Genomic DNA, 11,290 nt, shown 5'->3' with positions numbered 1-11,290 from the left:
TCCTGTTCACAGCCACCGCTCAGTCAAACAAGAAATATCAGCTTCCTGCTTAGCTTGTGATTAGATGGCCTACAGTATCCACCTCACATCTATTGACGATGCAATGACAGGAGGCGACAATCACTTCAAGCATGTCTCTGGTCCTGATGAAAGCCTTATTAACATTGATTGAGTCAATAGAATGAATGGCAGGCGTCGACCGGTGATAATACCCTTTGCACAACCAGCGACTGAAACTCTATATAAGACACTAGCAGACTCAGTTGACCTATTCACAGCTGCAGACGTGTTGTTGTTATTATTGCACGCAATTCTAGTGTTACTCAAGTAATGAGTCCATATATGATTTGCAGTTTCACAAGAAGGTGTGTGAACCAGACAAAGAAATTACAGGTGTGAGACAAGTTTTGTTTTTGTTGAGTGTTGAGTGACGGCTGGATTCATTTTACATATACAGTACATTTATTTCCCGTCCACACAAATAGCAATAAGACAAATCAAATGTTTTATGGGTGTCACAGGTGTGATGGTTTCTTGACTTAAGAGCAATGTTGAAACCATCTGTTTATCAAAGGTCTAAGAATTACAATGAATAATGTTGTAATGAGCTCACCTATGTGTAAAAAAAGAATTGGGTGAAGAATAAGACATTGAAAATCAACATTGAATGAATATCTCAATATCTCCAGTAAAAAACAGGTATAATTAGCGTGTTAGTATTGGGAAACTTTGGCTGCACTTTCTCTTCCATTCTTGTGTCACTTGTTTGCTAATAGCTTTAGCAATACATCCATAGCCTTGCGGAAGACTCATGAGCAGTGAGTGAACAGGCATGTCATTTTAGATTTTCTACAAATAACTTAACAACCTTTGTTTTAAGTCCAGAATGCTACTTTTATAAGTTTGATATGGCCCCTGAAAGAAAATGGTTCATACTACAAACAGGAATGCAGAACTTTATTAGACTTCTAAGAGTCGCTTAGTCAGAGTAATGAGAGTCATACGATGACCCAAAACAAGTTTCATAATTCATTGTGGAATGGCTGAAATTCAATTACACATCCAAGCGCTATGAGAGAGATCTCTTCTTGTTGCTATGGGGTTTTTGAATCAACATCCCACATGATTCAAAACCTGCTGATAATATATGATCACTGTGATTTCACTGCAGTCATGTGAATTTCACAAAGAGGAAATTCCCTCTGGCACTCTTTATACAGGAGTTTTTTTATGTGGCGAAAGCTCAAACTTACATTCACACCATCACATCGATATTGCCACATGTTCTTTTTTAGGATGACTGAGTCAGTCCCTCTGTGCCTCGCTACTTTGCGCACTGCAGTCGCAAATGCCCTGCTCTAGAGCTGGCATCCATTTAGGCTGAAAGAAGATGGGCGTGTGTTTAATTTCCGTATGTTTCCATGGTGATAATGAGGCCAAGAGCCACTGGCGGGAAAATAAGACGGTTAGAGAAGATGGAGGATAGAGGGTATGGTGGAAGGGGTTGGATTGGTAATGCCAAGGCTGATGACTCATCGTGGTGAGGGACTGGAGGAGGAAATGAATGAGGGAGGAGAGGAAGGCAGGGCTGGGATTGGTGGAAGGACAGTTGAAGGTTGAGCCACCATTGTATAGTTTCATCCTGGTGAGAAACATTGTTAAGGTGCAGTATATTCGCAGGAATGATAGGACAATAATATTGTTAATATTATTGACAATAATAATGCATCACAACGCATGTCAGGTAGACAGATGGACACACACAAGCAGAATTAGACTTAGACTTAGACAGACTTTATCGTCATTCAGTGAGTGACAAGTGAACACGGAACGAAATTTTGTTTCAGAGGTTCAGCATAGAATTAAAATATGAAGTATATATAAAAAAAATACCATAATAAGAATAATAAATATCAAAAACAGAAACATATTGAAAGTACAAATTATTGAAAGTGACATTGTTGGGTTAGGTAGTGCAAATATTTTGAGGAAACAAGGTATCCAGAATAAACAACAATTGTCACTAAGAGTTCAGCAGAGTTCAGGAAAAAGCTGTTACAGAGCATAGTTGTATATTAGCATTAATGAACTTGACACTTGCGTTCATTGTTTTTAAAAGCCTGAGGCAGAATGGACTAGCCTAACGTTATTCTTGTTTGACAGTAATTAGGGCCAGCTGGTTAGTGCAGTTCACCTGGTTTGCAGATACAAGCATACAAAACAGTACATGTGGTATGTCTTATAGTCAGAACAACGCTTGGGGGTTGCATACAGCTGGCAGCAGCTAAGGAATTTTGAGCCCTTGAGCATCCAAAACTGTGAACACTCCTCCTCTTGTGTACGATATTGCTTTGGTAATGGTTGTACTTCTGATTAAAGGAGCAAGTTGTTGGATATGGTCAGTATTTTAGTTAAAATCGTAAAAAATGATCCAAAAAAATTGAACTAACATCATCTACAGACTCTGAAGAAATAACAGTGTTGACATTATGTCAAACATGTCTCTATACTGTGCTGCAGATATGTCTTCTGAAGTTAGCATGCTCACCAGCTAGCCCCACGGAGGCCCGGTTGAGCTGAGCCCAGTTGCCGGTGGTAACTCCCCGCTTGATCCCTGTCTCGGCTCGGGTAACCACCGGTCAGCTATAGGGTCACTTAGCTCCACAGCTAACTGAGCTAATTGCTAAGTATAACAAGCAGCAGTTACCAGTTATGCTGCCCTCTCTTGTATTGGAGCTACCTTCGAATTCTGGCTATTTCTTACACCTTAATAAATGCTGTTATATTAATAATAATAAAAGCAACATTATGTAGAAATTGGCATTTTGTGCAGTTTGGCGCCCCCCCACAGTTTCTGAGTGCAAAACCACTGTTGTAAATACAAATCCCAGGTCTGTAACAATTCAGATGTAATGTAGGTGCTAACTACAAACAAAACTCACAACATCATAACAGTGTTATGTGTTGAAGTAAACATGTAACGTTGTGATCCTACCCCCTCACTGAAGTTACACAGTGCAGAAGCAAGTGATAGGAGGGCAGAGTGGCTGAGACAGAGACACTATTCACCCTGTTACAAGACACTGTACCATCAACATGATTCTGAAAACAAAAACATAATGTTGCTTTAATAACATAATAATAATTATATATACATGTTGACTGAGTGACTTTCACAACTGAGTTTGATGGTGCACGCTAACACTATTCAAGATGCACCCATCCTTTACCCTCAATGCAGTATATGATGAGTGATGGGAGTTAAAGAAACAGTTCAACATTTTTGGAAATAAGCTTATTTGCTTTCTTGCGGAGAGTCAGATGAAAATATGAGTCCCACTCTTGTATGTGGCCAATAAACTACGAAGCTCAAGCCAGCTAGCAATTAGCTGCTTAACATAAAGCCTGGAAAGAGGGAGAAAAGTTTTAAAAAAAATCTACCTACCAACACCTCTAAGCTCCACTTCCACCTCTACTTCTTACTAGTTTTGTTCATCACCAGTTGTAGTTTTATGCTGTGTTATGTCATAACTTCCTGTGTATTTCAATATGTAAAGCAGCTGAAGGAGCTTGTAGCTGTAGCTGATCTATGGACTACATGGATCTAGTGACGTTGGTGTAATATCTCTTAGCATTTTAGTCCAAACAGTGAACTTCTAATCAACCACCCACCAAGTGATCGACCCCAGCACACACACACACGCACACACACACACACACACACTACACTACACTTTCTCTGATACATACTGCAGCTGCTGCAGCATACAAGTGATTATCTGTTAAATTTGACCAGACCTCCGACATGTTGAATCAGCTGTGGTGTGTTTAATTACTTCTACCTGGACACACACACACACACACACACACACACACACACACACACACGCTCACATGGAGAGGAGAGAGCAGAGAAATACAACCACTCCACAATCCTCTCTAAAGACCAGGTTTTCTCTAACAACACAGAGAATCTTGTAGAAAGACCAGGTAATGGTTTTGAATGACTGCCCTATGTGTCATACAAGTGTAATGTTACAGCCCTGCCTCCCTCTCTCACCCAGACCTGCAGCCAATGGCAGCTCACCACATTCCCCTCCCACAGCCACAGGCTTTAAAACTCCTTCGTAGTTTCTTCTCCTTTCTATCCACTCTGGTCTCTCCCCTCTGCTGGCCTGCCTGCCTGCCTGCCTGCCTGCCTTGCCAACCAAGCCATTTGGTCTGACCTTCCCAGACTTCATTCATCCAAGAGAAAGAAACTAATCCAGATTTCAGAATGTCATCTTACAATCGCACCACTTACAGTGTGAAGAGCTCTTCTGCACCAAGGAGCTTCAGCAGCAACTCCTACGCTGGACCAGGTATTAATGCCCGCAGGAGCTACAGTGTCAAGAGCTCCTTCGCAGGAGGCAACAGAGGCTATGGAGGAGGCATCACCAGCTCGTCTTCCTATGGCCTGGGCTCAAGCATGAGTGGTGGAGGCATGGGCATGGGCATGGGTATGGGCATGAGTGGCGGCATGGGTGGCGGCATGATGTCTCAGGCCCCCATCACTGCTGTGACTGTGAACAGGAGCCTGCTGGCCCCCCTGAACCTCGAGATCGACCCCACCATCCAGGCTGTCCGCACCCAGGAGAAGGAGCAGATCAAGACCCTCAACAACCGCTTTGCTTCCTTCATTGACAAGGTAAGAACTTGTAAAAGAGAGCAGACACCGATGCGTGTCAAACATTGCCTTGTTCTTGTCTTCAAACACACAGAAACTGCTTTAGGTGGGTGGAAAGTTAAGTCATAGTGGGGCAAAAAGCTGAGCGTTCCTCTACAGTGTTGTGACATTGTTATGCAATATTTGAAACAGATATCCATATGTTTGCCACATGTCCTGTAACGCTGATATCTGCTCTCAAAAGTTGATTTATTCCCCCCTCTGCTGTCGCCACCTCCCACATTCAGGGTAGAAAAAATGAATGTGCTGCAGCTCAAACACCATCTTTTGGCTCTGGCTGCCCTTTTATAGTGATGAAAAACAGACTTGCCGACAGGAGAGACTGACAGAGACAAAGAAAGAGAGAGAGAGAAAGCAAAGGGTGTGTCAGGGCAGAGCTCAGGGCTTGTGATAAGAGTTACCTTGGGAATGGTCCCTCCCTCAACTGGGGTGTGGCTCTTTCTGCTGCCGTGGTGGCCCCCACCCCTCCCAGACACACACACAGTCAGTACTGAGTGGCATTGTTACCTTAATAGCGTCTTTCACAGTGAGACATTTTAAAAGGAGTGTCCACTGGGAGTATGAATAACTTTGACGACTTTTCATCATTCAAATCAGCCTCTAAGTCCAGCATTTATGCAAGAGTCAGTAGTGTGTGTGTCCTCTGAGGCCTCAGCAGTGGGTTAATATTTAAAAAGGCTTCAAGGTTTCATGTTCTCGTCAACGGCAGCTGACTGGCTACATATCAACTCTCCTTGTCCAGGCGCAATGATCAAAAGTAGATAAAGTGCATTTTGCATGCTTCAAGACAAACCAGATAAACTTCCACTGTTATCTTGCAGTTATCTTGCGTTTCAATTGGAGGCACTTTACTATCTGTGTTTACTCCAGTTCAGATGAGGACCATAGGAGGTTATTGTTGAGAGATCCTCTGTAGAGTGCAAAGGTCCAACGAGTCGCTACTTTGCCTTTATTGTTCACAAATATGCAAACTGCCCCCACCATCACCCCCCTGACTCTCTACTCCCTTGTCCTCCCTCATCACATCTAGAACACAGTTAAATATTTACCTTTCTGCATCTGTCTTGGGAAGCAGCTTTGCCTCACCCCCATCTCTCTATGGCTGCGAACCTCGCCGTACAAAAACAGGAAGACAGGCAGGAGAAGGGGTTAACTAGCTCCATTCCTCCATCACCGGCTTTTTCCAACCTCGTACTGTTCTCACTCCCCTTCTACCTCCTGTCAGGATGCACGTACGTCAGGCCTTCCTTTGGAAAAGCACAGCCACTCTGGAAACATGGCCAACAGCAGCTTACAATGTCCAAAGATAGATAAGAACAACAAAGAGAAGGAGCCGTGGCTAGGTTGGACCTGATGATTGATTATTAGGCGATGTCAGGGCAGAGCAGAGTTACATAATTGATTCAAACCAAATTTCATTACAACCCTAACCCTAAACAAGCATGTAAGTCTGATTCTTGACGCTTTTTGATTGGTTGCTTGATAATAACCCTGATAAACAACCCTAATTTTTCTTTTCAGGTCCGCTTCCTGGAGCAGCAGAACAAAATGCTTGAGACCAAGTGGAACCTGCTGCAGGGACAGACCACAACCCGCTCCAACATTGACGCAATGTTCGAGGCCTACATCGCCAACCTGCGCAGACAGTTGGACAGCCTGGGCAACGACAAGATGAAGCTGGAGGCCGACCTGCACAACATGCAGGGCCTGGTGGAGGACTTCAAGAACAAGTGAGTGTGGAGGGGCAAGGGGGGCTAAAAATGAACCGTAAAGAACCATTGAATGATCAAGGATTCATCTTTTACATCTAGGATGAACTGGACAGTTTTCAAAACACAAAGAAACTGTTCATACGAATAGTAAAGAATAATAAAATACAGCTGGATTTGTTCAGTGTCAAAGAGTTCAGGAGAACACTGAGTTAATCTTTCTGTGGACTACTCCCTACATCTGTCCATTGTCTTGCGTCATAAAAACTCCTGGGAATTACAACACTTAGAAAGCATGTTCATTACATATGACTAAAGGTTTAAATCATTTTTGCATGGATGCATGAATACACTTCAGCATGGATGCGCCCATGCTGACACACACGTATCCCTATCAAATACAGGTTCTATAGTGCCGCACATGTGTCAGTTATCCACAGTCAAATGGAGCATATCAGCTGAGTCCCAAGGGAGAAATATCAGTAACACCTAAAGCTTGGCTCTGAGTCAACAGAAACTCTGTGAGGCAAATGTCCCACCGGGGTTCAGGCGTTAGGGATGGACTACTTGCGCCTCCTAGTGTTGAATTATCATATGATATTTCAGACTGAGATGAGACTCTTCTAACTGTGAACTATTTTTTTCCTCTCAGGTATGAAGATGAGATCAACAAGCGCACAGAGTGTGAGAACGACTTTGTCCTCATCAAGAAGGTCAGCATCATCGTTTTTGCTCAACTTCTTCGTCTTCGAGCTGCAATTTATTATCCCATGAAGACCATTTCAGTTCCTTGTGATAGCTCATTCTAACAACTATCTGTGTTGGTTGCAGGATGTCGATGAGGCCTACATGAACAAGGTCGAGCTGGAGGCCAAGCTGGAGAGTCTGACAGACGAGATCAACTTCCTCAGGTCGATCTACGAGGAGGTACGGCACAAAACGGGGCTGTTTGTTTCCTAATTCCTCTCCTGGCTTTGAAACTGCCAACCTTCAAACTGCTTGCTGCTTTCATCAGCATTACTCCTTATTTATCGATCCAGTTATATCATACTCCAGATGTTTGTGGTCCAACCCACATTTTCTCAGCATCTGTTTCGCATCTTGACTCACTTCTTGTACCATCCCTGAATCAGCTAGATTGGTTTTCTCAATGAGGTGTGGTTGAATAATCTCTCTAATCATTTTTTGTACTTCTTCAGGAACTTCGTGAACTCCAGAGCCAGATCAAGGACACTTCAGTCATTGTTGAGATGGATAACAGCCGCAACCTGGACATGGACTCCATTGTGGCCGAAGTCAAGGCTCAGTATGAAGACATTGCCAACCGAAGCCGTGCCGAGGCAGAGACATGGTACAAGACCAAGGTGATGGAGAACTCCTTTCAAATTTTTCTTATGTTCAGGTTAATTGGGAAGACATTAGAAACAGTGAATACAGTGCTCTCATCAGTATGTTTGCCAGTTTGTCATGTTGTTTTGCTGTTGTTTGTTTAGTATGAAGAGATGCAGACATCCGCCACCAGATACGGAGACGATCTGAGAGCAACCAAGACAGAGATTGCAGATCTGAACCGCATGATCCAGAGACTGACATCAGAGATTGATTCCGTCAAGGGACAGGTAAGGAAAAAGTGTTTTGGCACCATGGTCTCTTGAGCCATTTTTAGTGTCGTTTAACAATCAGGATAGTGGACAAAGCCTTATTTTTTTTTTTTATCTCCTCCTCAGCGTGCCAACCTGGAGGCCCAGATCGCTGAGGCTGAGGAGCGGGGTGAGATGGCAGTGAAGGACGCCAAGGCTCGCATCAGAGACCTGGAAGAGGCCCTGCAGAGAGCCAAACAGGACATGGCCCGCCAGATCAGAGAATACCAGGACCTGATGAACGTCAAGCTGGCTCTGGACATTGAGATCGCCACATACAGGAAACTGCTGGAGGGAGAGGAGGACAGGCTGGCAACCGGCATCAAAGCTATCAACATCTCCCAACAGAGCAGTAAGTCATCTTCGTCAATCTCGCCTTTATTGTCTTTGAACAGTCTTCAGTGGTTGTTTTTTGTTACATTCTTGAGTTTTAACAGATTCCACAATATTCCAAGTTTAACTGTTTTCCTACCTCCCTGCTCTCAACAGCAAGCTACGGCGGTTTCCCCGTGGACAGCATGAAGGCCAACTACAACTACTCCAGCGGCTACAGCAGCGGATATGGCAGTGGCAGCGGATATGGCAGCGGCAGCGGATATGGCAGCGGCAGCGGATATGGCGGCGGCAGTGCATATGGCAGCGGCAGCGGATATAGCAGTGGATTGGGCGGCTTCAGCGGAGGCAGTTCCAGCGGCTACACCACCACCACCCAGAGCAAGAAGAACGTCGTTATCAAGATGATTGAGACCAAGGACGGCAGAGTGGTGTCTGAGTCCTCTGAGGTCATTGAGGATTGAGCTGTAGTTTAGAGGTGTAGCTACCTGTCTGCTATCTCCTCTGCCTCTCTGGTAGTTTTATACTTACATTTCACCCCCCCAACTATCGTAAAAACGCTTTCCGCCACTCTTTAATAGAGCCTAATGATGTTTTTCATGAAGCAATAAATGATCCTAACACTACCAAAGATCTGAAAGGGACCAAAGAGTTTATTTTGTATGTCTGATGTCTGACTCAGTACTAAAAAATAGTTTTGTCTCACAAAGTGAGATAAAAACTGGGCAAATTGCAACTTTGAAGAAAAAATATGTATAACACTCCCTTGAAAAGTACAGCTATTTCATACAGGAAAGGCTGTTTCCTTCAAAATGGGGTTGCATAGAATGGACAGTGGTTTTGTCAAAGGAATGTGAATGTACTGAAACAGTGGTTCAGCGTTGTTGGTCAACTAATGTCTTAAAATTGCCTGCTACAGTAGGTAGTGCATGTCTTCCCTGTGCGTGTAACTGAAACTGTTTGACCCCTTAGGAGACTGCCCACGTCAAACTGTTGTCCTGAGGTGCTGTTTTTGCTACCGAACCAAATAAAGATGTGTTTACTGAAGAAAAATGTGTGCGTTTTGATGACTCAAAGAGAAAGAGAGAACTGTAGTAGAAGAATATTAACTTGAATGCCAATAAATCTGACAGGAATAATTTTAGGTACCTGAGCAGTGGAGAATCTGTAATCAGTGAAGTTCTGTGTGTAGGATTTAGAGAGAGAGAGAGAGAGAGAGAGAGAGCTGGACTACTGAGTATGTTTTATAGCTTGTGTGTTGCCTTTGATGTTATATTGACAGGTCATTAGCCTAATTGGCTAGCTAAGAGTTACAAGAGTTATTTTCACTTGTCATAGCAAGAAAAGCACAATTGGGTCGTTCTGGGTCAAATTAGGTCGATGTTTTGGTTTACATTTTAGATTTGTTTTAGCGTAATCACCTGAAACTTAAAAATGTCTTCTGTGTTTGATCCCTTATGCTCTGGCTACACACTGAACATTTAATGTCTGTGCATAGAGTTATAGTAGTCACAGGCAAAACAACATGGCAAGTTTTTTGTTTTGGTGATGGTTTCTTCAGCATTTGGACCCAGCACCCAGCTGTGAGTTTGTGTGATATGTACAGATGGTAAGCTAGATAGAGTTACTAAGCAACCAAGACATTCCAAAACCTTTATATATATATATATATATATATATATATATATATATATATATATATATATATATATATATATATATATATATATATATATATATACATATATGGGTTGTTGACAAATAAGAAGCAAAAAATCATTCTTTTGTAAAACACATTTTTTGAAGAAAATATATATTTTCATGTAGTTTGAAATCTGATATTTGAGAATATATAAGTGATCACTAACTTTTTCAATTATTTCACTGTTTTTTTGAACATCTTCTCTGACCTGCACCATAAATATGTCCTATGGTGTGACGTAAAAAAATTAAGGAAAAAAACCTTACATACTACACAAATAGCATGAGACAGATTCATCTTAATTCTGAGACACTTATTTTCATATAGTGTTATTTATTTGATGAGAAATTATGAATAACACTATTTTTTCCCCATGACTTGTTGAACGTTTTCAATAAATGCAATAAATGCGAGTCAAACTTTGAAGTCAACCTTTCAAAACTGTTGAAAAAATTATAATAATTCAAGGTGAATGATGATTATATATCCCCTAATACAATACTCAACCTTTTTTAAAGATATTTTTTGACATACAAATACATTTTTGGTTCTTTTATGTGTGTTACACCATAGGACATTATGTCACACTAAAGGACAAAACAGAAAATATTTTAATTAATGTAGCTATTGCATTTAAAAACACTGAAAATGGTCAAGGGAATAAAAATTGTTTAAAAAAAAATCTTATTCAATTGTTTAAAATGCTTCTTAAAGAGACCTTGTCCTCTGGTGTGACATATTTGTCCTTCGGTGGGACAGCTAAAGGTGTCACACCGAAGGACATTTCTGTCACACTAAAAGACATTTCAGCCTTTTGTGTGAGTTAATGACCATGCTATTCCTAGCTAACCTGTCTTTATCAGTTAGCAGTTAGCATTTGTATAATTTTCCATAATTATGTAGTTTAACCAACAGTTTTTAATTGAAAATATAATTTAGTGACGTCACACCTAAGGACAACAAAACTGAACACTTTCATAGTGGTTCGGAAAAAGTTAAATATTTAAATAATGCTGAGACAAGAACTTACCATGTACTCATGTCATTGGCTTCATAGGAGGCTTCAGTAACAGGGATTTGAATGGGGTCCTTCAATTAAATAAAGTTGTCCATGGAATTGCCCAATTTAAAATCAGAATAATGTGTCACACTGAAGGACATGTTTTTTTTGTGACAAAAT

The 11,290-nt window shown here is 41.7% G+C and overlaps 1 protein-coding gene across 1 annotated transcript; it reads left to right on the top strand.

Annotated features, from left to right (window-relative positions):
* The first annotated feature begins 4,143 nt into the window (after nt 1–4,143).
* Nucleotides 4,144–9,461, top strand: krt8 (keratin 8). The gene is made up of 8 exons (XM_073470772.1): nt 4,144–4,687; nt 6,248–6,456; nt 7,088–7,148; nt 7,267–7,362; nt 7,635–7,799; nt 7,929–8,054; nt 8,163–8,427; nt 8,565–9,461. Exons 1-8 carry the CDS (start codon nt 4,277–4,279, stop codon nt 8,870–8,872), a joined length of 1,641 nt encoding a protein of 546 aa, XP_073326873.1. The 5' UTR covers nt 4,144–4,276; the 3' UTR covers nt 8,873–9,461.
* Nucleotides 9,462–11,290: the final 1,829 nt, after the last annotated feature.

The sequence above is a fragment of the Pagrus major genome, chromosome 7, assembly GCF_040436345.1.
Source record: "Pagrus major chromosome 7, Pma_NU_1.0".
In the NCBI taxonomy this organism is placed as follows: Eukaryota; Metazoa; Chordata; class Actinopteri; order Spariformes; family Sparidae; genus Pagrus; species Pagrus major.
The sequence above is the reverse complement of the archived record's forward strand: the minus strand, read 5'-3'. Positions and strand labels throughout refer to the sequence as shown.